Genomic DNA, 27,386 nt, shown 5'->3' with positions numbered 1-27,386 from the left:
GAGCTGCAGAATACAATTCAAAATTGCCTCACATCCCTAGCTCTGTCCGGCCTTCCTACGGATAATTGGGACTGCCTCCTGGTTTATTTGTGCTCCACGAAGCTTCCAAAGCTGACGCTTTCCTTATGGGAGCAATCCTTAACAAATAAAACCGATATTCCGTCGTGGCTAGAACTCGATTCTTTCCTTACTGAGCGCCATAGAACTCTGGAAACCATCGATTCTCTCCAGCCTCCTACGATATGCCTCCGTTCGTCTAAACCGACAATCTCCAACCAGTCGCCACGAGTACTACAATCCTTTAGTACGCGGATTGTTCACTTATCCAAAAGATGCGATTTGTGTTCTGCAGAGAACCATCCAGTGCGTAAATGTCTACGCTTCCTCCAAATGACGATAGAAGATCGTACTTCATACATTGAGAAAAAGCAGTTGTGCTTAAATTGCTTTGCAAGCGGTCATCCACTCCGTAATTGCACAAGCGCCCACAGCTGTCTTACTTGTCACGGTCGGCATCACACATTGTTGCATCCAAGCAACACTTCATCCAGTGTTCCGAATCCTCGTGATGACGCACCACAAATTCCTGCACCCATCCAAAGAATTTCCTCGTTCTCCACACGAGTGACCACTTCTGCCGATTCCAATTACTGGGTTCCGTACGACGACAGCAAGAGCAGACGTTCCCGAGGTATTTTATCCTACCAATGCCGAGTCTGCCAAGGGAACCATCCTCTTCGGAAGTGCCACCGTTTTCTCCGGCTTGATGCGAAGAAACGGCTCCAGACAGTCATCGACAGGAAGTACTGCGTCAACTGCCTGGCCCACCACCATTCCGGAGGATCCTGTCGAAGTAGCGACCGATGCCAGTCGTGTGGACAGGATCACCACACCCTTCTACATGCCGACGAACGCTCAGCGTTATCCTACGCTTTCCAGAGCTAATACTTCCTGGTACTTTTGCTGCGTATCCTCGCAAGGGGGGGGAGAATGTTCACGCCAGAAAGGCGCTTAATTTCGGGAGGCAGTGTGATCCCGAACGCTCTCCTTTTCTCTCCCTCTTCCTCCGGACTTCCAGTCCAAAGAGCTTCCAATCCGCTCTCCCTAGCTTTAATTTCTTTGTATTGTGTTAGTACCAATTTACTTCTGATCAAATAAAGACATCGACGCCCGTCGCGTAACACCCCGATAAGTCTCCGTGTTCTTATTTCGAGTGCATTTCAGCTTAAAGCCGCCCCCCTCCAACAAAGATATTTAAATCTAAAATATAGTTTTTATACGATTGAACGTTTTTTTTTTTAAATTTTATCACACCCAACTTATTATATATTATGTATAACAAGAAAGGAAGCTAACTTCGGCACGCCGAAGTTTGTATACCCTTGCAGATTGGTTTTGATGTTTATATTATAGATTTAAATGCTGAAAACACACACAAAACAGAGTTTCATTACATTTTACCTATACTTATTATGTTTACAGTTTGACAGTTACAGTTTTACATTCCCAGCTTTACATTTTCTCTACATTTACCGATCGTTTATATGGCAGCTATATGATATAGTTGTCCGATTTTCAAAAATTTTTACCAAAATTCTGAAATAATAAAAAAAGCTTATATCTAAAAGTAGATAAGAATATGTTGAAAAACAACGAAGTTATAATTTTTTTTTCTATTCATTTGCCGATCGTTCCTATGGCAGCTATAAGATATAGTCGTCCGATTTTCATAAAATTTTTACCAAAATTCTGAAATAATATAAAATGGCTATGTCTCAAAAATTATGCAAAAATATTGAAAAACAGCCAAGTTATAATTTTTTTTCTAAAAATTTATCGAACATTTGTATGGGAGCTATATAATATAGTCGTCCGATCCGGCCCGTTCCGACATATATAGCAGTGAGAGTATATAGAACACTATATGCAAAGTTTCATTCAGATAGCTTTAAAACTGAGGGACTAGTTTGCGTAGAAACGGACAGACGGACGGACGGACAGACTTCTGACTGAAATTATAATACCCTGAAAGGGTATAAAAATAAAAGTTGTATTTTTAAGAAGTTTGCAACGCAGTGAAGGAGACGTTTCCGACCCGAAAACTGAGTACATTATTTCATAGAAACGCTTAACAATGTCTGAGGGATCCTCTGTGGAGTTCAAGAAAGTCCAATCCGTTAAGGATAAGTGGTGGTTCATTTCTGTAAACTTAGCTTTTCGAAAGCAACGAAACGTTGCAGGCTCAGCTTCCGGACACAATAATAATGGTGTGGAGGCTTCGAGGGTTAGCTCCAAAGTGGGATGATACGCGTCCTCAGGACTAGAAAGAGGGTAAATTCTAGTGACGTAGGCATTGGCAAACTAAGAGACAAAGATGAGGTCTAAGACGTTATTACTGCAGTTCCTAACAAAATTTAATTGTCCCAATGAATGGTCAATGAGACCATGAATTAAATCGTGGGGTGAGGTGGGAACAAGAACATTTGAATCAGGTAAGGGCATCCAGGAAATGGAGGGTAGATTAAAATCACCCGTGACGATAAGGTGGTCATTAATACCAAGGGAAGAATGAATTTCTTGAATTAAGGATAAATGCTGCATATAAATATCAGTGTCAGACCTAGGTGGAATATACGAGCATGAAACGTAGATAGAATAATCGTAAACCTGGATGCGAACCGCCACAAACTCTATATCAGTGTCAGTTTTAGAAATGATATTGGAAACCAGATCGGATTTAACCGCAATGAGAACACTACCGCCTGTCCGTATAGGACGATCACATCTAAAGATGGCATAGTTCCCTGAAAAAATCTCAGAGTCAGACACAGAGGAGTTGAGCCATGTTTCTGTAAAGACAATAACATTGGCATCGAAAGAGACACTATTGACGTGCAGCCTACTGAGCTTGCCAAGTAAACTACGAACATTCTGATAGTGAAGAACAAAAGAGTCTATTAGTTTTTTGGAGGCCTAGTTGAGGGAGTTTGAGGCCCGCGAGCACGAGGAGTACTTTTGTGTTCGAATTCATGAACAATTGCATGCTTAGGCCACACAGAAGGATCAAGAGCCTTAGAAAATAGTTGAAAATTTTTAGAAAAAAAAATTATAACTTTGCTGTTTTTCAACATTTTTGTACCATTTTTTAGATATGTCCATTTCATATTATTTCCGAATTTCGGTAAGAATTTTATGAAAATCGGAAGACTATATGATATAGCTGCCATAGGAACGATCGGGAAATTAATAGGAATAAAATTATAGCTTCGTTGTTTTTCAACGTATTTATATTTACTCTGAGATATAAGCTTTTTTTTATTATTCTAGAATTTTGGTATAAATTTCATAAAAATCGGACAACTATATCTTATAGCTGCCAAATAAGCGATCGGTAAATGTATAAAATATATTAAGCTGGGAATGTAAAACTGTAACTGTCAAACTGTAAACATAATAAGTATAAGTAAAATGTAATGAAACTCTGTTTTGTGAGTGTTTTCAGCGTTTAAATCTATAATATAAACATCAAAACCAATCTGCAAGGGTATACAAACTTCGGTGTGCCGAAGTTAACTTCCTTTCTTGTTTTAATTTTATTTTTATACCCTTGCAGGGTATTATAATTTCAGTCAGAAGTTTGCAACGCTGTGAAGGAGACCTTTCCGACCCTATAAAGTATATATATTCTTGATCAGCATCAACAGCCGAGTCGATCTAGCCATGTCCGTCTGTCCGTTTGACTGTCTGTCTGTTTCTACGCAAACTAGTCCCTCAGTTTTAAAGCTATCTGAATGAAACTTTGCATATAGTCTTCTATATACTCTCACTGCTATATATGTCGGAATGGGCCGAATCGGACGACTATATCAATTAGCTGCCATACAAATGTTCGATAAATTTTTAGAAAAATAATTATAACTTTGCTGTTTTTCAACATTTTTGTACCATTTTTTAGATATGTCCATTTCATATTATTTCAGAATTTTGGTAAAAATTTTATGAAAATCAGACGACTATATGATATAGCTGCCATAGGAACGATCGGGAAATTAATAGAAATTAAATTATAGCTTCGTTGTTTTTCAACGCATTTTTATTTACTCTGAGATATAAGCTTTTTCTATTATTCTAGAATTTTGGTATAAATTTCATAAAAATCGGACAACTATATCTTATAGCTGCCATAGAAGCGATCGGTAAATGTATAAAATATATAAATCTGGGAATGTAAAACTGTAACTGTCAAACTGTAAACATAATAAGTATAGGTAAAATGTAATGAAACTCTGTTTTGTGAGTGTTTTCAGCATTTAAGGGGGGGGTAAGGTTAATTCGGTGCAAAAAAGGGCACTTTTTAAAAAATTATTGTGGCGGAACGGCTAAAGTTAGCTTAGTTATTAAATACCATATAATAACACAACATTTAAATAATTTTTGATAAATTTTGTATTGAAAAATATTTAGAGGTAGAGAAGTTATAGGGAATCTCCCGAGTCGCCTCCAAAAAAAGTTGTTTTGCGGTGTACATCCTAACAGTCCACAGGATCATCCGATCTACAAAAATTATACCTCATTCGTTAAAGGATAAGTGTCCCGAGGTATTCACGAAGCGTTTTTATTTTTAAAATTTTTTCCCTATTTTTTATCAAAATTTGAAGTCAAAACCCCGATTTTTGACTAAAAAAAGTTATTTCTTAATTTAAAAATATATAAAAATTAAAAATTAAAAAAAGGCCGACGTGAATACCTGAGGAATTAGTTAAAGAATGTGTGTGCCAAATTTCAAATCGATCGGTCCAGTAGTTTTTCTGTAATCGTGTACACCGATTTGAAAAATTGAATTTTTCAGGAGAGCGCTTTAAACTTTGTGATTCTCATGCATTTAACACCTACCGACCTTCGTTCAACTCTGCATAACTTCGTCAATTTTCCTATGATCGATGTAAAACTTGGACACAATATTCTTAAGATATTGGGCCTTAAAAATAAAAAATAAAAAAAAAATTACGAAAAAAAAAATTAAATACCTTACCCCCCCCCTTAAATCTATAATATAAACATCAAAACCAATCTGCAAGGGTATACAAACTTCGGCGTGCCGAAGTTAGCTTCCTTTCTTGTTTTCTATTAATTTAACCAGGATGCCGAAGTTAGCTTCTTTTCTTGGTCTCTATATTTCTTTGTATTTGTCTTTAAATGAATAAAATAAGGGTTGAACGTTTAAATGAATGAATGAAAACCAGGAACGTAATTGTATATTTGATACGAAGTCATCCCCACTTTGGAAGTCTTGGTTACTAAAAAATTCCCTAGCAACCACAGGTGTTATTATTATTGTTGTCAAACATTTCTGACATATGCCTTTTAACATTGTATTAAAGCAAGTATTCCTTTAATAAACTTATCAAGACAAAACACTTTAAAAATATTAATACAATGACTGAGAATGAGGATATTGGTTCGAACGTTTAAATGAATGAATGAAAACCAGGAACGTAATTGTATATTTGATACGAAGTCATCCCCACTTTGGAAGTCTTGGTTACTAAAAAATTCCCTAGCAACCACAGGTGTTATTATTATTGTTGTCAAACATTTCTGACATATGCCTTTTAACATTGTATTAAAGCAAGTATTCCTTTAATAAACTTATCAAGACAAAACACTTTAAAAATATTAATACAATGACTGAGAATGAGGATATTGGTTCGTGCGATTTTGCAAATGTGTTGGAGGTTGATACTGAGTTTGCTCCAGAACCAGATCAATTGGCCCTTCTTCCTCCTAATCATCCGCTTCTGCACAAGTTTCAAATCTCACTAAAGGATCATCTATTACGTACTAAACATGAGCTTGAAAATGAAATCGCAGAAATTAAATATCAAGAAAAACTAAAACAGCAACGACGAGAAGAGGAAGGTCTGGCATTGTATGATATGCAACAAAAAATGAGTATTCAAGAGGAACAAATAAGGGAAATATCAGTAATAATAGAGAAGCACTTGCTAAATCGCCAAGACGAAGAATTTTGTGTTAACTCTTTAAAAAGAGAATATGAAGAGAAGGTTAAGCTTACAAAAATTAAAAAAACATTATATCATGACCAAATGGTGAAACTCGAAGACTTGCAAAGTCTGAGTAGTAATATTAAAAAATGGGCATGTGACGTAGAAGATGAAGTTAAAAATGCTAAACGTATTGTTAGCAGGGATGCGCAGCTGCAAAAGCAACTGTCTCGGGAAAAACGAAAATCGGATATACTTTTTTACCGTCTAGATATGGAAGTTAAAAAAACAGAAGCAGAATTGAGCTCAATTTATGAAGAAGAAATAAATATGAAAGATGTTGTGAATATTTTAAATATGAGCATATCGGACGCTAATACAGATCTGGAAGTATTGCAAAGTGAACATAAGCGCCTCACACAAGCATGGAGTGAAGTTATTATAGCAATCCAGTTGAGGGACAACATTTTGTTTCAAGTTCAAGAAACAATGAGGTGAGCATTTTTAATTAATATTTTACTTAAAACCAGCGTTTGAAAAGCTACGCTACTCCCGTAGTATTTCGTTTTGCTATTGCTACCGCTCTCACTTTGACAAGAGCTGTAGCAGAGCCATAGCACGTCGAAGCCTATGCTCTGCTCTGCTCGTAGTTTTGTTGCTTCAAAAACTACAGCTATAGCTATAGAAAAAAATAAAAAGCAGTGCTCTGCGTAGCCGTAGCGGTAACAAAAAATTGAGAGCGAGATGGGAGCAGAGCAAAAGGAATTTCGTCATATCCTGAAAGCCACACAAAGCGATTTACCGATCCAAATAAGAAGTTGCTTTGAAAAATAAATTGGTTGAGGAGAATTGGGAACAGAAGTGGAAAAGAGTTTTTTTTAGGTTTAGTAGTTGTTGGGGCTGGTGCATAAGTTTTCAAGAAGATCAAAAAGGCTATGTTCAAAAGAGTTTCGATAAACAAAGCCAACTACATATATTTGGTAAATAAAATGCTAATCACTTGGCCTTTTAAATTTATCTACAAACAAGAAAGGAAGCTAACTTCGGCACACCGAAGTTTGTATACCCTTGCAGATTGGTTTTGATGTTTATATTATAGATTTAAATGCTGAAAACACACACAAAACAGAGTTTGATAACATTTTACCTATTTTTATTATGTTTAAAGTTTGGCTGTTACAGTTTTACATTCCCAGCTTTATATTTTCTATCTATCGATCGTTTCTACAGCAGCTATATGATATAGTTGTCCGATTTTTATAAAATTTATACCAAAATTCTGAAATAATAAGATAAGCCTATATCTCCGAGTAGATGAAAATACGTTGAAAAACACCGAAGTTATAATTTTTTTCTATTAATTTTCCGATCGTTCGTATGGCAGCTATAAGATATAGTCGTCCGATTTTCATCAAATTAAAATCAAAAATCTGAAATAATATAAAATGGCCATATCTCAAAAATGATGCAAAAATGTTGAAAAACAGCAGTTATAAATTTTTTTCTAAAAATGTATCGAACATTTGGATGGCAGCTATATGATATAGTCGTCCGATCCGGCCCGTTCCGACATATATAGCAGTGAGAGTATATAGAAGACAGACGGACAGACGGACTTGGCTAGATCGACTCAACTGTTGATGCTGATCAAGAATATATACACTTTATAGGGTCGGAAAGGTCTCCTTCACTGCGTTGCAAACTTCTTACTGAAATCATAATACCCTACAAGGGTATAAAAATAAAAGTTTTTTTTTAACCCTTGCAAGGTTTTAGTATTAAGTCAACTGCTGGAGCAGGGATCGCAAATATGAGTTATGAGTAAAATAAAAGTTATGAAAAAATTGAGCTGGAAAGATAAATATTTAGGTAATAAAATAAACTTTTATACCAAATTTTTATTTTTTAATTGCGCTTTAACTCCTATTTTTAAATTGTAATAAAAAAAGTTTTAGAATAATTATTATTTTTCAATTTTTATATAAAAGTGGGGTATAACAGTTATTTTCAATTTTTAAAATAATAATTGAAAATTAAAATTATTCTCCAATTTTTATTTAACAAAATTAAAAATAACAGTACCTGACAATAAAATTGCCAATTTTTATTTTAAAAATTGAAAATACAAATTTAATCGCAATAACTTTTCAACGGAGCGGTATATCTTAAAGATTGACATAAAATTAATCTACGCTTTAATACCTTTCGTTTGATGTATATATTGTGGGTATTACATATGCATAAAAATATGCGTATACGTAATGCTTATTACATTCCCCAAACAAACAAGGATAATAAGTGTCTTCTAGCCAACATTTTTTGGGTTGGCTTCTTTATTAAGATCCTGCGGAGTCGACGGTCCAGGTAAATTGCCGAAACCATAACTTCATTAGAAATTAATGCTTTCTCGCGACATTCTATGCACTTCCCCATATCTTATGCACATTATCTCACATAGCTTATATTGTGAGTTTTGTTTCCAGCCATAGCTTGTAAAAGTCGACAAAAAAGCTGTTCCTTTTGAAGCTTTGGCGTAGCTTCATAAAGAGACTTCAGCACACACAGAAGCAGCTCTATATCTTCCCATTCCGATTCAGGCAACGTGGAACTTGATGTGAAGTGTTCATTCATAAAGAATTTAAAGCTGCAAAGACTCTTTAGCATGGCATAGGTAGAGTTCCATCTTGTTGGAACATCGACTACCGGCTGGGGAAGACCGGCTTTACAAATGGCAAGCCTTAATTGCATATAACAAAAATATAGGGTAAAGTGGGGTAAAGCCGACCTTGTAAATGGTTTTGGCTATAAAATGCTTATTTTACATCGGATGAAGTCGTTATATATACCAAATTAAAGGTTCGACTTTTGCGCAACTTTCTATGCATAGCATTTTATTCATACCTTTGAAAATTTTTGAGATACAAGCGTTTTACGAAAAAGTTCATTTTTGCTATGTTCAAAAACCGCCTATGTTTTTGGTTGATTTAGTACAGATATAACCTAAATATAGGTTTTGCAATGATAAATCAATTAATGTTATGTTATATAATGGTAATAAAAGATAATAGAATTAAAAAAATGAAAATAGCAAAATAATTAATCAGTATCATCTGATTCGCTGCTCAAATAGCTTGCTGGCGTTTTTTGGTTCGAGTTGAACGTCTGGTTGGTTGCGATGTTGATGGTTTTGGTGTGATTGTTCTTTTTTTGACTTTTTTGTGGCAGGATTTACCTCACTATTTGGAGGTCCGATTTGCCCCACCACGTAATTTTTCATAAAAACGCAATTAAAAAAGAAATTATAAAAAAAAAAATGAACCAAACTTATATGCACTTTGTAGGACTTTATTCAAAGAATCTAAATCCACTTACCTTTTCATGCGATAACTTTGACAAAAAGAAATATCCTGCAGTTAATTATGCACAAAAATTAAAGTCAAAATTGTGAAAACAAACTTGTTGTCGTTTGACCATCTCAATGTTGACTAATAAAATGCTGTCATACCACCATTTTCATTGTTTTCGATGCTCTACACGACAACACTAATATTAGTTTGCGTAGTGCTTCCGATTTTCGAAAACAGAGGGAGGTCGGGTTTACCCACACTGTCGGCTTTACCCCACCTTTCCCTATAATATATTGTCACCTTTATATTTAAATATGGTATTATTACCTGTAGCTCGGAGTGCGGGCATTGGAAACAGTAATATCCCGTGCCTTATCACTTAAGAATTCTTTTACAGCCAACTGCATAGAATGAGCTGCTCATCTGATTGACGATATGGAGAATACTTTTAGACCTTGTAAAAGGTCATCATTTTGTTGGTCTTCATAACCATCTTCATCGGTACCTCTATTTAAGTGTTCGATTGCTTTCACAACATTCTTTCCATTGTCCGAGGTAATTGTGTACAATTGTTGTTTGGATACTCCAAATTCCTCCAAAATGTGTTCAATTTCTAGGCTTAAATTCAAACGGGAATGTTTTTGGTGTAATACCAACGTTTTTATTACAATGCTGCCATCCCGATAATATTGTAAATTGACGCCCAATACACTTTTGTTATGCCTGGACGCAATATCAATTTTGAGAGAGAGCATCTTATTTTTTAAATGAGTAATAAGCCCCTTCTTTTCAATATCATATCTTTCGCCAACATAATTCATTACATTACACTGTGGTCGAGCTTGTATGGAACAGCGGCCATAAATACTTCTAGATGTGCTATCGCTATGAAATTTCCACCAAAAATTTAGAAAAATGTTTTAAGTATATCCACAAAAAATTGGCCATATTGCTCATCTATATCATATAGTATAAAAAACTTTTTTGTTTTTCAAGATATCTTAACCAATTTCACAGATAATATGTTTGGTACAGGTTTATGCATTCTTACCAAATTTGGTTAAAATCGGATATCTATATCTGTTGTATGGGAGCTAATACAACATTTTTATAAAATTATTTTTTTCCAAGACCTAACTTCAATTTTTTAATTATGGATCTCTTAATGAGAACGTTGGTGAAATATAAGTGCCCAAAAGTAAAAAAAAATTATTCACTTATATATTGTGTATTTAATTTGTCCAGCAACACAGCGTACACAGCTTAACGGGGGTAAGGTTTATTCGGTGCAAAACTGCCTACTTTTCAAAAAATGATGTGACGAAACGGCTAAAATTAGCGTATTGAATTAAATACCATATAATAACACAACATTTAAACATTATTTTTTTTTTTGTATTAAAAAATATTTACATGCTTACGAGTAATAGCGAATTCGGTGTACATCCTATCCTAACTGTCCACAAAACCATCCGATATCAAAAAAATTTATTGCATTCGTTAAAGGATAAGTGCCACGAGGTAGGTAGGTAGGTAGGTACAAGTGGTGAGGCCGCCCTGGGCGCCTCCAATTAGAGCTGAGCTCCGTTTTGATCCACACCCTCGATTTGTTGTTGTCTGCGCCATTCTTAGTACCAGCCCGTGTCATTCAGGTAAGCTAGGATGGCCGCTACTGGCTGCCTTCCAACTTCCCCTAGTGACTCGAGTTGGTATGCTCCGAAGTGTCGGGCTCTTTGATTGTTGAGTGCCGGGCAGTGGCACAGCAGATGCTCTGGTGTCTCCTGCTCGCTTGGTTCCTTGCAGCTTCTGCATTGTGGGTTGTAGGGTAGACCCATCTTACAGGCTTGCGTGCCTATTGGCCAGTGGCCGGTGATGGTTGCCGCTACCCTCCTGATGTCCTTTTTGCTCTTGGAGATCAGTTCTGCGGTTCGCTTCCTATTGAATTCTGGCCAGCATAGTTTCGATCTTCTGTGCTCTGCCTTCGTCGACCATGGTCATGAATTGAATCATATAAGCTTTTGACTTTCATAGCGAACGGTCGTGTTTTTGTTTTGCGCTCCGAACTTTTGTGTTGTTTTGCATTTAAAACCACCGGGGTCCAAATTTTAAATTGTTAAAAAAAAAAAAAAATTTTAAATTGCCGTCTGGACTGAGTTCAGGGAGATCTGGATGTTTGTTGTTGCTGAGTGTTCTTCTGACCCTTTTCTGGCCAGCTCGTCTGGTTTCTCGTTTCCGTCTATGTCATTGTGTCAGGGTACCCAGGCTATTTGTACCCTGTTGTCCTCTGCGAGTCTGTTTAGTGCCCCTTTACATTTGGCCACTAGTTTTGAAGTCGTCCGTGCTTGTGCGAGGGATTTGATCGCCGCCTGGCTATCTGAGTATATCCTCACCTTGGTATTCCGAAGGCCTCGGTCTAGCGAAAGTTCGGCAGCTTTCAGTATCGCGAGAACCTCCGCCTGGAAAACCGTCGCTGACTCTGGGAGGTGGAAGTATTCGTCCACCTTCCAGCTTTCGGCGTAGATTCCGGCCCCTACCCCGCCGCTCATCTTTGAGCCGTCGGTGTAGAGTGATACCTCATCCGGTTCGGTTACTCTCCCTCTCTTCCAGTCTTCCCTTGTAGGGTATATAGTGGTGTATGTGTTACCGAATCGCAGTTCGGTTGTCATGTAGTCTGTGTCTACTGTCGTCCGATAGTTTATCTCGTTCAGAATCCTGCAGTGTCCGGTGTGGTAGTCTTTCCAGCTTTGGCTACCCTTAAGTCGTACCGCACCTTGTGCTGCAGTGTTCCTGATGAAATGCTCTATCGGTATTATGTTCAGGATGGCGTTCAGCGCCGCTGCGGGGCATGATCTCAGTGCTCCCGTGGCTCCTGCGCATGCCGATCTCTGTATCCTTGTTAGTTTCTGGATGTTGTATGCCCTAGTTAATGCTGGCCACCATACTAGTGCTCCGTATGTGAGTATGGGTCTTACCACCGCTGTGTAAAGCCATATTATGATCTTGGAGTGGATGCCCCAGTTCTTTCCGAACATCTTCCTGCAGGAATAGAATGCTATGCTTGCTTTCTTGACTCTCTCGTTGATGTTTTGTTTTCATGAGAGTTTCGCATCCAGTATCACTCCCAGATACTTTGCCTGCTGTGATATCTCTAGTTCTATGCCATCTATCTTTGGCTTTGTGAATCTTGGGACCTTAGTTCTCCTAGTGAAGAGCATTAGTTCCGTTTTACTTGTATTTATGCCCAATCCGCAGGCTTTTGCCCATGCATTGAGTTTCGTGAGTGCCCTTGTCATAAGTTCGCTGATGACGTCGGGGAATGGTCCTGAAGTGAGTAGGACTACGTCGTCTGCGTATGGTACCACTTTTACTCCTTCGCTATTTAGTGTTCTTAGTATGTCGTCCATGTTTATCAGTCAGAGCAGTGGGGACAGGACTCCCCCCTGAGGTGTGCCCCTCTTCACAAATCTTGTGTGATGAGTGCCACTCAGTTCGGCTGTTATCCTCCTGCTCGTCTGCATTGCGCCAATCCACGCCCTGATGCCTCCTTCTACTCCTATACCGTTGAGGGAGCTCAGGATGGAATCCGCATTGACGTTATTAAAGGCTCCTATGTCCAGGAAGGTGGGCATGGCGTAGTTTTTGAAAAGTAGAGCCTTTTCTATGTATCGCACTACCTCTTGTAGCGCTGTTTCAGTGGATCGGCCTTTCCTGTACGCATGTTGCGCATTGGAAAGGGTTTTCTCCGTTCTTTCTCTGATGTGGATATCAATGATCCGTTCTAGTGTTTTCATTAGAAAAGAGGTAAGGCTTATCGGCCTATAATCCTTGGCTTGGATGTGTCCCCTTCTTCCTGGTTTTGGTATGAAGACTACCCTCGCTTCCTTCCATGGAAGTGGTATGTGAGCTGTTTTAATGCATGCCTGGAAGATTGCTTGCAGCCATTTTCCCGTGCTTGCTTTTGTTGTTTGTAGCATTGCTGGTATTACTCCGTCTGGAGGCGGGCTTTTGTATTTGTCGAAGGAATCTATCGCCCAATGGATTCTTTCCATGGTAATGATCTCTTCTACTTGTAACTGCTGGTCTGCCCCCTGGCTTTCCATTATTCTAGGTTCTTCTTTTTGGTTTCCTGGGAAGTGCGTATTCAGCAGGATTTTCAGTGACTCTTCAGCCGACGTACTTCCTGTCCCGTAGGGTTTGTTTATGCGCGTGGGGCTTGTGTGTCCTCTCGATAGGATTTTACTTAGCCTCGCCGTGTCTTTGGCTTTGTTCAGGATATTTGCGAAGTCCTCGACTTCCTTATCTATTCTCTCCGGGATGGATCGAGTCTTGATCCTTCTGTCTTTGACCTTTGACTGTACAATCTTTCCGTATTTGTCCCAGTCAGTGTTACGAGGGTTTCGCTTCGGCGCCGTTTCACATATCGGCATCACGATTTCGAAGAATATGTACCAGTGGTCTGAAAACGAGTCTTGTGTAGAGACTCTCGAATTTCTTACCTTATAATCGCTATGCTCCATTTGGAGGGTTATGTCTAGGACTTCTTCCCAGCCCTGAAATCCTTCCGTACTTGGAAAGATGAAGGTGGGCGTGTTTCCCTTGTTACAAATAGTGACGTCACGACATATAATACTATCGAAGAGAGACTCACCCCATTCGCTTGTCTCCCTACTTCCCCACAGTGTGTGCCTTGCGTTGGCATCGCACCCGAGGATGAGCGTCGTCTTAGTCTCCTTAGCCCACTGCATCACCCTATTAAACGCTTCAGGTGGTGCAGGTTCGTCGTGGGCCATATATCCGGAGGCTATAAGTATAGCTGTCCCATCCGCCGCCTTGAATCCTGCCACTGCTAGATCTAAGTTGCTGAGATTGGGGTAGAGAAGAGCATTAAGGTTGTTTTTAATGATTATACCCGCCCTCGGCCTACCTGTCGAGTTTGTGTACAATGTTGTGTATCCCTTTATGGCCATGCCAGAGATTTGTCCGTCCCTTGTCTATGGCTCTTGTATAAGGCCGATGTCGATGTCCTTCACTCGAAGGACCCCCAGATTAGCTGAAGCGTGGGTTTATCTGAACGACCGTCGGCATTAGTTCGGGGTGGTGTTGGGGGTGCTGTCGTCGATCGCCAGATCGTCCAGCAGCTTATTGGCGTCCTCGACTTCGTCTTCTAGTACATCATCCGGTTCGTCTAGGAAGACCTTCACCTTGGCTTTCCTGATGCCGTACCGGACTTTGTTATCTGCTGCCTTCAGCTGTTCTAGGCAGCGCTGGTTTATTAGGAACAGATATGGTTGGCTGGACTTCATTTCCCGTTCAGCTTTGAGAATGGCCCAGTCCTCCATATCGACTCCCTTGTTCATCGCTCGCAGAGTCTTGAGCACCCTTTCATAGCTAGACAGCCCCTTGGGCAACCAAATGCGAGCTCTGGGTCTCCTTGGGATGTCCTTGGCGGGGACTAGCTTAATGCTAATCCCCTTCCATGCTTTGCCTAGTCTGGCAACGCAATCCGCCAGGAAGTCCTGCGAGAACTCATCGTCGCACCTGATTACCCGGTGCCCCCTAACCATGTCCGAGGACTCAAAGGAGGGTGACTGGCCCGTTGGCTCGGACAGTAATTTGTCAGTTACCATCTCCGCCAACTGGGTCTCGACCTCCTCCCATTTCTCCATCAGAAGGCGCCCATCGTCGTTGAGCTCGTCGACAAGTGCCATTGCGAGGCTGTATCTGGCCACCTCGCTGAACTTTTTCGCCGGTTTGACGAAAGTGGTCGGTCTTGGTGCTCCCTTAGCGTCCTTGGCTCTCTTCGGAGCGCTCTCGCTCACCTCTTGTTAGCAGTTGCGCTTTGCTTGGGGAGGCAAAGACGTCTCTGGGTGTTCCTTCTCGTAGCGCTCGTATTCCTCGATCACTGCTAGAAATCTGGCTTTGTCTGCAGCGTCGCGCGGATCGGCTTTGCCCTCCTTTTCATTCCTCGCGATTTTGGCGAGGATGAAATGGGCCTTGCTTGCCTGCGCCTTTCGTTGTTGGTGGGTCCACGGTTTTGTCTTCCCGTGTTCGCCGGTCGCTTTGGCTTGGCTTGCCGCAGCTTTACTTTTGTGGGCATTTGGGGGCAACCGGGGGGAAATACTTAAAACTTTACATAAGCATTGTAACGCACAACATATACGAACTAAAAAGACGCACTTTTTTAACAAAGATTTACACGAAACACAGCATAAATTATATATATATATACTTATATGTACAAATAAAGTATATACCCTTAAATACCATATCCATTCCAATCGTTTTTGGTTTAACAGCGTTTTATAATATATTTTAGATTTTTAAAATTTGTCTGTGCACTCCACTGCTGACAAATTAAAAATGCACGAATATGAGTACGCTTTTGTCAATCTATTTTCAGAAAGTCCCGTTAGAAATTCCAAGCAGACCGTATTGCATGGTAAAATTTGGACAATTAGCTGATAGTAAAACGGGGTTTCGCTTGAATAGCTATTCATTTTTTTTATTTTTGGCCTATGGCAGCGACCACTGTGCATTACGGGATGTAATTAGTCTCATATCCAAACTATTAAAAGTTTGCTCAGTCAACAATTTTAAAAGCCGGAGAATCTAAAAGTTTGAATGGGACCTTCTCTTCAGTGACCAGCTGTACACACCCTTCTTTTACGAAAACTTAATTTTCTTCTCGCAGGTCTCGTTGCTCTCCTTCGCCATGATCTCGCCTTTAAAAAAACGATTGCAAATTTTGCACTTTGAACCATTTGCATCGAAAAAAAAAAATTCGCGGACAATTACTTCTCGTTTACGACCCATATTGATTAAAGACCAACTGACAAGAAATTCCTGGGTAATTATCTCAGTATTCTTGTTTGTTTGTGGAACGGTGAATTTTTTATAATATGCATTTATGTACATGTACATATTTGTGCACATGCAATAACCACAATAATTACATCAAACGAAAGGTATTGAAGAGTAGATTAATTATATAGCCAATCTTTAAGATATACCGCTCCGTTAAAAATTTATTGCGATTCAATTTTTATTTTTAATTTTTGAAATAAAAATTGACATGTAACTGTTATTTTCAATTTTGTGAAATAAAAATTGGAGAATAATTTTAATGTTCAAAAATTATTTTAAAAGTTCAAAATAACTTTTATAACTCAATTTTTATATTAAAATTAAAAAAAATAATTATTCTTCAAAAAAAAAGTTATAAAAGTTAAATAATAATAATTAAATTCCCTTTTTTTCTGTATAATTGGAAAATAACTCTTATTTTATAATTTGTATTATAAAAATTATAACTGTTACGATCCCTGGTTTGGAGTCATTTCCAACTTTATAAAATATACTAGAAAGGAAGCGCGCCGAATTCGCGTATGAATGGATTCACTTTGAATAAACAAACTAACAGGAGACTTTCAGATTTTCAAATAATTTGAAATAAAGTTGTTATTCGCGGTTTTAAAATAATGTTTTTAATTTTATCAAAATCAAACTGCTATATTACCATATCTTAGTCCAAAAGAAACGATAGAAATTGCATCAGAAAATAAAACAATTGTAAATATAAAGTGTAAAATGTACAGGTAATGTTATCAAAACTGGCATTACTTCGTTGTTTTTCTACATAATTATACTCATAAACAGCGAAATTTTGCGAGAACTAATCGATCAACTTATATAAAACTAGAGGACCCTGCGAACTTTGTCTCGCCCCAATTTCACGACTTTATATAAACCCAGAGTATAATAGTATTGTAACGAATCTCGGCCGCGTCTAAGGAGGTGCCGGCCGAGATCACTACGGAAAGCCGAGCGGAACTTTTATTTGACGGTGTGGCTGCGAAGAACTCTCCTCTGCTAACTTCCCCGTCTAAGCCACACAATGATCACACGAGTATTTCGGGATTATTTCCTTCTTGATTTATTTAAGCCCAAAAATCGGCGTGTCGTTTTTCAGGAAGTCGGGCGAAGAACAAGAAAAGAATCAGAGAGACCAGGCATCCTGGCTGTCAGATTCTCGGGATTGCGCAGCTTAGCTCGTTTTGAGTTCTGTGCCTTATTGCGCAGCTGCTCGCGTTGCCAACTGGCCATAGGATCGAAAGCTCTATTTTGGGCGGCTTTCCTTACATTACCCCCTCCTCAAACTCGAGCCTCCTGGCCGAGTATTGGTGGACTTGGCGGAGTCCACTGGGCGCACGTCCGATTCTTCTCCTTCTGCATGCGGCGGCGGCGTGGTCTCGTAAGACTCGGCGGCGGCGGCAGTTCGGGTCGCACTCTCCTTGGGCGGCGGCTTCGGTTCGGGGCGCTGCGAGGCGTGCGTGGCTGCAGCGATCTCAACGTCCCGTGTTCCACGTTCTAGCAGGACCAACGGCAGCTGTTCTTCAGACGTGCATCGCACTGTTAAGTGGGTGTCGCTATATGGCAGGATACTGGTGGGTGCAGTCGAATCAAACAAATTTCGCTGCTTTGCATTCGGGGCATATAGCGGCAGATCTCCCCACGGAAACCGTAGCTGAAGGTTTTTCAGATCGACATTTACTTCGTATCGCAGCAAAAAGTCCATGCCCAGATGGCTAGGAGTGATGCCCTCCACCAGCAAGAACTCGTGGTTAACCGGCCTGCCAGCAATTTCGAGTCTGGCGTTCACTCGAGCGGTGGCCACGAATTGTTCCGCTGATGGTCCCTGATGGTCACTCGGCACGGGGTGGTCGGCAGTCGTTTTTGCAGATCCCTATCATTTAGTAGGGAGACGGCGGCCCCGGTGTCGATGATCAGGCGTAAAGGCTGCTTCTGTAAAAAGATTAAGCAGTGTAAGTGAGGGCCACCCACGGCACGACAGGTATACGTAGCTTGGGCGGGCGGAGACTGAATCCCGCAACGTTCAGCTTTAGGAATTCCAGTCTCCCGTTGTTTTTCCGTAGTTAGGGGGATTGGCGGTGGGTCTCCGGATGAGTATTCGGCGAATAATCGGCTCAAGGCGGAGTCCACTGCACTTCTTCTGCAGGCGGCGGCAGTCCGGATCGCACTCGATGGACGGCGGCTCCTGGAACGGATGTGCGCTGGCGGACGGCACTTCCTTTGCAGGGGTTCCCGTTCCAGCAGCTTCTGGGGTGGGGGTGCTCGAAAGGCCACTCGGCCGGGGCACGGTGGCGACGTGCCAGATCGCGGCAAACTGTAACTCCTGAGACGAATCGGCACTCTCTTTGGGCGGCGGCTCTGAGAACGACGGGGCCAGGACGGCTTCTACTCCACTGGGAGGAAGACTGTGTCGGGCGCCCGATTGCTCGGTTGGTGGCAGCTTCTCGTCGAGGTGCTGCAAGGCGTTCAGGGCTGCGGTGATCTCAATGTCCCGTGGCTGCTAGGCACTCTGCTCGAGCGGCGGCGGCGAGAGCAAGGGGGCCAGGACGGCTTCGACTCGACGGGGAGGAAGACTCTGTCGGGCACCAGGTTGCTCGGTGGGCGGCGGCTTCGCTTCGAGGGGTGGCGCAGGGTCGCAGGGGTGGGGACCCGCTCCAGTAATCCGGGATTAAGGGCGAGCTGGAGGTGTGCGGCGGTTGTTTGGCCGCCGATGCGAAATGGCGGGCGTGAGCACACGCTCGCTGGGGCTGTCGGTGTTGGCTGTCAACCTCCGCCCCGAGAGTTAGACGGCAGCTAGTTTCCCGAGGACGGCACGGCATTCCGGAAGGGGTTTACTCTCCGGGGTGCGCCGACGGGATCTTCTGGGTCCACGGCAGCGACGGTCATCACGGCAGCGGTTGAGCGTCGTCGGCACTGGGCGTCGATGCGGCAGGCCATGTCGAGGGCGTCTGTCAGCGAGCGCGGATTGCTGCTGATGATCGGGACTTGATATCCGGTCTCTCGGATCCCGTCGATGAAGCGCTGCACTATGATGCTGTTGTACGTCTCAGCCGGCAACTCGCCGAGCACGCATCTGCCCAGGCGTTCTAGCTCCAGGGCGAAGTCCTCGAGCGACTCTCGCGGTCCCTGCATGCGATTGTGGAAGGCGTGATAGCCGACATGCTTATTGACCGTGAAATACTCGCGCATAGCCGCCGCTATGGACTCATACGAGTAGAGGGTGGCTTCGGGGAGGGTGGCGTGAAAACGCTGGGGGCACGCCCCCGAAGACACGTGTACAATTTCCTGCACTTCTTCCTTTCTGACCAATGGTACTCCTCGGCCATGTCATCCAGGAGGCGCTGAAACTCCGGCCAGGGACGGGTGCCGTCGAATGTGGGCGGCAGCTCCGCGTCCGACACCTCGAGGATTCCGAAATGTGAGGTTAGGTCGTACGCTGGTGGCGGCGCAGTAGTTGGCGCGGCTCCAGGTCCGGTGTCCATCCTTCGGGAATACACTTCTCGCGCCGGTGCAGAGTAGGGGTTAGCTGCCTCTGCGAAGCGCGGGGTGCTGGCGGAATGCAAGTCGCCCCCAGCTTGTGTCACGCAGTCGCGACTGCGCGCGGGCTGCGTTCCGTTGTTTCTGGAGCGGTCGCCCAGCATCGTCCTCTCGAAAGTCGCCCACATCTGCTCGAACTTCTGTTCTAGCATTAGATTCAGCGACTGATCCAGAGCCTCCACTTTTTGCTCGATCAGCCGAAATGAAGCCACGGCGTCCAGCGCAGCGGCACCATCTCGCGGTTCCGTTTGGTTATGCCCCTCAGGGGAGGCTTGACGGCGGTGGCGAGCGGAGTTCTTCGGCATTTTTGTAGGTCAGGGTTTTCGCAAACCCTATGGACCCCACACCTGGCACCAATGTAACGAATCTCGGCCGCGTCTAAGGAGGTGCCGGCCGAGATCACTACGGAAAGCCGAGCGGAACTTTTATTTGACGGTGTGGCTGCCAAGAACTCTCCTCTGCCAACTTCCCCGTCTAAGCCACACAATGATCACACGAGTATTTCGGGATTATTTCCTGCTTGATTTATTTAAGCCCAAAAATCGGCGTGTCGTTTTTCAGGAAGTCGGGCGAAGAACAAGAAAAGAATCAGAGAGACCAGGCATCCTGGCTGTCAGATTCTCGGGATTGCGCAGCTTAGCTCGTTTTGAGTTCTGTGCCTTATTGCGCAGCTGCTCGCGTTGCCAACTGGCTTGAGGATCGAAAGCTCTATTTGGGCGGCTTTCGTTACAGTTTTTTTACACCGACCTGAGTTACCTATCGAAAGCATGTTTATACTACAAAACTTGCGTTATTGCGTTAGTTTTTGACAGCTTGTTTGAAATTATTTGAAACAAAAAAATTACGAAAATGGACAACGACGAAAGCTTGATAATATCAGCAATGGATAAAGTTCATGGATTTGGCTGGGATGTCTTCAGCAACCTTCGAGGAGCTTCAAAATTCAGGGATTGCCCTTGGTCCCGTGCCGTATCTAGCGCAAAAGTGTCGGATGGACAACCCGATCAAGAAACTTGTATAGGAAATGCAAGCGAAAATGCTAAACGCATTAGGGATGCGTTGGGCGTATATTTCCAATAAATAATTTGCATATACATTTTAAATTTATAGATTTTTATTTTAATTGTTTGTTTCTGTCTTCCTGATGAAGCAGAGTCCGCTTTTTTTCTTTTCTACCAGTTTTTCCAATTGGTCCCAACAATTCTTTCACTAGCCAGTCTCAGAAATGGACGACTGGCTAAGACATTTTCCGTCCAATCCCCTAGAAGTGCCCCCAACGACAGCTCTTCTTCACACATTGTGTATCATACAAATCTAATTTCGGCCATTTTTGAAATCAGATTGAATTATTTGAATTATCAATCGTCAGCTGCTTAGTTTTTTTTTCCGATTTGATGGTGGAACTTGTTCGATAGTCCGAATATCAAGTAGAAATCTAACAAATTTGTTGTAATCGACACGAATATCGAACAAATCTGTTGTTATCGATATGAATGCAACTTGGACGCAACTTTTTCCCACCACTAAAAACTACTAGTAAAAAAACTACGTTTACTGAGTTAACGCAATAACGCAACGTGGTGTAAATAGGCCCTAATAGAACACTGGTAATTTAAATTTGTTGTGAAATTTTTTTGACTCGAAATCAGTGAAGAGCGATTTGATAAAAAATATTTTTTGTTTTGTTATCCGGTGCAAAAATAAATAATGATGACGGTTTTCCCACACGCGAACAGGCTACGTATAACTGCCCATGTGAAAAACATTGATATTCCAGACTTATCGCGCAGACTTCCAACGATTGGCCTTGCGATTTATTGATTGTCATCGCAAATGTAAATCGAACTGGGAACTGAATCCTCTTAAATTGGAATGGAAGATCTGTTGGAATAATCGGAATTCGTGGGATTAGAACTTCCTCTCCTTTAAAATTGCCCTTGAAGATCGTCGCTTGAATCACTTTTTTCATTAGTTTCTTAACGGACAACCGAGTACCGTTGCATAATCTCGGATTGCATGTGAACGTGATGAATAAATCCGTAATTCCGGACATACGTCATCGCATCTTGAGCATACTCATGCATATGGCGCGGGCTTCCAACATAAGTAGCTGGGAGAATGGTCAAACAACCGATGTTGGCCGCGTGTCCTTCAGTAGCGATGGCGTCACGCAAGTGGATGTACTCGTCTGAGCGCAACTTCGATTGATTAAAGCGAATGAAATTGAGACGTTCAATTTCTACTTTGACGTACATGTCGACATAGTACTGTTGAAACAAACGGCGGTATCTTAACAGATGATTGTCAACATCTAATTGAAACATCAATCGATACGCATCAAAATTCAAAGAGTTGACGTTCTTATTCGTTTCTTCTCCTAAAATTTGAATTCTAACTTAGTTGTAGAATAAAAAAAAAAGTGATGACTTGTAAACAAACCTGTCGTTGGATTGACCATCTTTATGTTGAAGTGATACCCATCTTCTCCACGACAGAACATCAACGGGTATTGACCGATGAGTCTCATAAACTCGCTGCAATTGGCCATTATACCGACGCTTAAGAACAATATCGCGTGATTCCACATTCACCAGTGCGACTTCATTAAATTGTCTTGCATGTCTACCAGTGGGTCTTTTGTCAGCGCTGATAATGATTTTGTGTTCGTCATAATGCATTATATCCAATGCGGTTTTGAACAATCTGACCTATTCATCATGCTCATGGAGAAGGTTTTGCAATTGTTCGATAATTTCCCGTTTAGTTGCAGTAAAAATTGCACAGCGGTGATTTAGTTCAACTGCCGAATCACCAATGAAATAGATCTGAAGGAATTTATTATCTTTGTTTTGTGGTGGTAACAAAGCGCCCGATCGGGAACTGTCCGATGCGTGGGTCTAGAACTAAGATCTACAATGTACATTCTCATGTTAGCTATATAAGCTAGGGTTTGAATGGAATAAAATCAGTTTCTTACAAAAACTCAGCATATGAAGACTTCTAATTTATTTGGGGTTTTCATTTTGGTCAATCGAGCCTTCGAAGAAATTTACTTCGATAACTCTGCAGTTTCCCCCTCTATGGTAAGGGACTCAGAGTAAGGCCAGCTCCTTCAAGCGAAGCAAGTAACACTTGTAGCTAAAAGGTAGCAAAATAATTAACTCTTGTTTCCCCCCACCCGTGGTAAGGAACAGAGTATAAAATAAAAACAAAAAGACACAAAAGAGTCTTTTATGTTTTAAAAACATGCACCATGTAGGTTGCTGTAATACCATGAAAAAAAATGGTAAGGCGTGCTGGAGCCAATAATATCAGTAGAAAATGTGCTTAAAGAAAATGTAAAAAGTGCATAAAATTATGTTATGGTATTTGAAATGGCCAACATATACCATATATATGCAAAAGGATAAAAAAAGAGTTCTTCTTGTTAAAAAAAAAAAAGTGGTAGAGAAATCGACAAAATTAAAAAATAAATATAACAAATATTTATTGTGGGCGTTTTTTCGAGGCCTAAAACATCGAAAAGTCGCGGTAGTGAATAAAAAAGACCTATCGTGACAATTTAAAAAAAAAAAAACACAAAAATAAAAAAGTTTTTGGTGGTCGTGAAAACGACAATTCAAAAGGTCAAAAAAGAGTCCCTTTTGTTTTTAAACAAAAAAATTTTTTCCAACTCCATTGGTTGGTTTTTTAAAATTAAAGGACAATAAGAGTCCTTATTAATATTTTTTTTTTCCAACTCCATTGGTTGGTTTTTTTGTAAATGCCAGATATGGCAACCAGAAAATAAGAATAAAATAATTTTCTGGGGTCGAGAAATCGGCTAAGATATTGTGTGGAAGTTACCCAGCCCTTGACGGAGAAAAGTAGAAGGAGGGACGACCTCACGGCAGCAACTACAAATAAGTCTGCAACAACAACGACGGCCGCAGCGACGATACAGATACAGGCGGCATCAGGAAATCATCCTACAACAAACAACGGCGGCAGCGACGACAGCAGCAGCAAAAAACAACAACATCAAAATTAAAGACGACGGCGGCGCGGCAGAAGCGGAAAAAGCAGCAGCTAAGTCGACTTAATTAAAATTCTTTTTTAATATAATAATTTTTTGGTTAAAAAAAAAAAGAATCAGGAGTTGCTTAATGCAATATTCCCCCGGCAGGACCTCACTTCGGAGGTATTTATAAAGCTGGAGTTAAAGTCATAAAGTCAGTTTCAATACCAATTGTTTAATATAAAGGAAATTGTTCAAAAATAATAGAAAAAAGAAATACAAGCGGATAAACTAATTTTGATGAATTAAAAATTAAAAGTTAAAAAGAAATAAAATTGTACATGTATTAAGCCATGATACGGAGGGCTTTGTAAAATGTTAGTTGCAAAATTAATAATATCGAATTAAACAAAATAAATACAGTCCACTTAATTTTAATTGCAACTAATTTAAATGTACCCCGAATCTTGCTGGCCCTTGGCAGAATGTTCAAACATGAACACGGTGTTAGATAAGAAGCATCTGTTAGCGATAAACTCCCAGCAGCAGAGCACGGCCTAGCACCATATCTATCTATTAATACAACCGGCACTTGAGCCTATGTAACAAGTAACCCGAAATATGACCTCCTGCGAGCGGTCTGGGTTTGTTTAAGATATGTTCTTTCGGGGTGACTGTTTGCACCCTTATCGTACTTAAAATATTTCTCACGATCGGGAACTGTCCGATGCGTGGGTCTAGAACTAAGATCTACAATGTACATTCTCATGTTAGCTATATAAGCTAGGGTTTGAATGGAATAAAATCAGTTTCTTACAAAAACTCAGCATATGAAGACTTCTAATTTATTTGGGGTTTTCATAATATTACACAAAAACTACCAACTACTAACCAATGGTCACTATGTAGAAAATAGAGTACCCTGTATATTTCTCTCTATTACAATGCACGCTTGTATAGGTATAGGAAAGTGATCTTGAAGTATCTATATTTGTCTCGCTCTAAGGAATAGAGAATAAGAAAATATGTATACCTACTTTTTGTTTCTTCTTCAACTTCAATTCAGTCGCAAATAAAATTCCGCAGCCTACACACGGTGTTCTGATTTCTCGCTTTAAATTCTGCCGCTCAATAGGTTATGGGACCAGGCTCTGGAGAATCTAAGTTAGGCGGTGTGTGACTCGAGACTAAGAACAATGAGTGCGCTTTTTATCAAATTGAGAAGTTAGAAGAGACTAACTATGACACATGGAAAATACAGTTGCGATCTGTATTGTTGCATTCCGGCTTGTGGAGTGTAACATCTGGAGAGCTAACTGACACGAATGTTCCATAAGGACAAACTCGGGTGGGTTTGGACAATAAGGCGTTGGCAACATTAACATTGAGTGTAAAGACATCTCAATTGGCCTACATCAAGAATTGCTTATCTGCTGAGGAAGCATGGACCAAGTTGAAGGAGGTTCATCAGCCAAGCGGACCTGTACGAAAGGTACAGTTATACAAGAAACTGCTCAACAAACGGATGGAGCAAGGCAGAGCATGACGACATACATAAGTGAATTTGTGGAAATTCTGGATGGTCTAACTGAAGTTGGAATAGAGTTAAACGACGAACTACGCACTATCGTCTTGCTATCGAGCCTTCCAGAACAATTCGAACAATTCGTGGTTGTTATGGAGACACGAGATCAGTTGTCTTCGTTCGACGTTCTCACCATAAAGTTAAAGGAGGAGAGCGAAAGAAAAGGAATAGAAGACGAACGAGTCGGCAATACTAAGGAATTCGCTGCAACACAGAAGCACAACTCACAGACGAAGAGCTATGGGCAGAAGAAACGAAAAAATATCGTTTCCTTTAAGTGTGGTGAACAAGGGCACATTAAGTCCCAGTGTCGGAGTGAGGGAGATCACCGCATGGTACCGAGAGATGTGGTGAATCGCCAAAGCAGTCTGCTACAAGAATGTGACGTCAACAACGTTGACAATTCGACATGGTGCTTGGATAGTGGCGCAACAAGCCATATGTGTTGCGCAAGAGAACTATTCACAAAGTTTGAGAAGCACACGGAACAGATCGGACTGGCCGATGCTTGTTTCCTTCAAGCAGAAGGTATAGGTGACGTCAAGATACAGACAGGCCTGTGCATGTTGACACTGAAAAACGTTCTTTACGTTCCGAAGATGACCTGTAAAGAACAGGTGCAAGGTGACCTTTGACATTGAGAATGCCAAGGCGATGCAAATGGAGAGTGCATAGTAAAAGCCAAAAAGATTGGCAACTTGTACTTGTTTGAGGGTGGCCGCAGTAAATGTAAATGTAAAAATAGCAAACTATATCAGCGGTTGATGGGATGTTGCTACACAAGAGATACGGCCACATTAATTTCTCTAGTATGAAAGAGATGGTATCCAAAGGGATCATTCGTGAATAGATAATATTCAGTTACCAGAGAATATTATATGCAAAACGTGCATTGTTAGCAAAATCCATGTCCAACTTTTCCCAACAGCAACAAGTAATCGGGCTAAGGAGCTTTTGGAGCTGATACATGCAGATGTATGTGGACCTTTCCCAACACTGACGCTCCAAGTATTTTCTGACTTTCATCGACGATAAGTCCAGGAGGATTTTTGTTTATTTTCTGCGTGGATCGAATTTATCGAGTTTAACAATCTGGTGGAACGGCAGACAGGAAAAAGGCTTAAATGACTGCGGTGTGATAACGGCGGAGAATTTGTTGTAACGAACTACGAGGCTTGGTGGTAAACAAGAGGTAAATGAGGACGCACGCGAAATTGTCCAGCTGCTCCTTGTCGGCTACGTGGGGGTGGTGATCTTGTCCTCACACCTCTGCCTCCGCTCATCCTAGAAATTATCAACAATTGCGTGCTGCAACAAGAAATGATTTGGGGGCAGAAAAGGGTTTCGTACACTACAGAAAAACGGACAGACTCTTACTCCCAATCTTCAAACCGAACCTCAGATGATGATAAGGCTCATGTTGCCCGCCCTGCCTTGGCCGTCTTTATCCGCAAACATTATATCCACAGACGGCCCCTTTAGGTTGCTAACTCATATTCGCGGGGGAGTCATCCTAGCCATAGGCAAAAAAAAATCAGCTTCTAGCACATTATAAAGTTTATTATTACTATTCAAAATAAAAGCTCTTACATCTACAAGACATATTAAAAACAGGGCCAAACATTAATTATTACACAATAAAACCTATAAAATACAATATTGCCTAAATCGAAACGATAAACAAAACTTAAGAATAAAATACGAATTAAAATGTGTCTGTGAACAAAAAGCGACGATCGAACAAGAGCGTAAATACAAACATACTAGAGCGAACAAAAGGGGAAATTCTCTCTTCACAGTCAAAAACTGACTGCCTGCATAAGTGTTAAAATTCCGCAGCCCAATAACTACATCTGCGTTCGTTTATTTGTCAAATTATTACTCTCACCAGAATTTTCCGGATTTCCCGCGACGAAAGCGCTTCCGTTGGGTTCCGCTCCTGTGGAAAACGCAAAAAAAATATTCACTACACTCTTTTCCCACTATTTGACGCTGGCCCACTGTGCCCTCTCGGCATCTCCTTCTCGCACTTTTCTTTGCAGCGT

General features: G+C 41.0%; 1 protein-coding gene across 1 annotated transcript in view; it reads left to right on the top strand.

Moving 5' to 3' along the window:
* The first annotated feature begins 5,308 nt into the window (after positions 1-5,308).
* The window catches only part of l(2)41Ab (lethal (2) 41Ab), a 253,675-nt gene continuing 231,597 nt past the window's right edge, over positions 5,309-27,386 (top strand). Inside the window, exon 1 of the mRNA XM_070284230.1 lies at positions 5,309-6,499. Within this exon, the coding sequence (XP_070140331.1) occupies positions 5,685-6,499 (815 nt within the window). The 5' untranslated portion in view covers positions 5,309-5,684. The remainder of the gene's footprint in view (positions 6,500-27,386) is intronic.

This window comes from Drosophila kikkawai, chromosome 2R (genome assembly GCF_030179895.1).
Source record: "Drosophila kikkawai strain 14028-0561.14 chromosome 2R, DkikHiC1v2, whole genome shotgun sequence".
In the NCBI taxonomy this organism is placed as follows: domain Eukaryota; kingdom Metazoa; phylum Arthropoda; class Insecta; order Diptera; family Drosophilidae; genus Drosophila; species Drosophila kikkawai.
The sequence above is the reverse complement of the archived record's forward strand: the minus strand, read 5'-3'. Positions and strand labels throughout refer to the sequence as shown.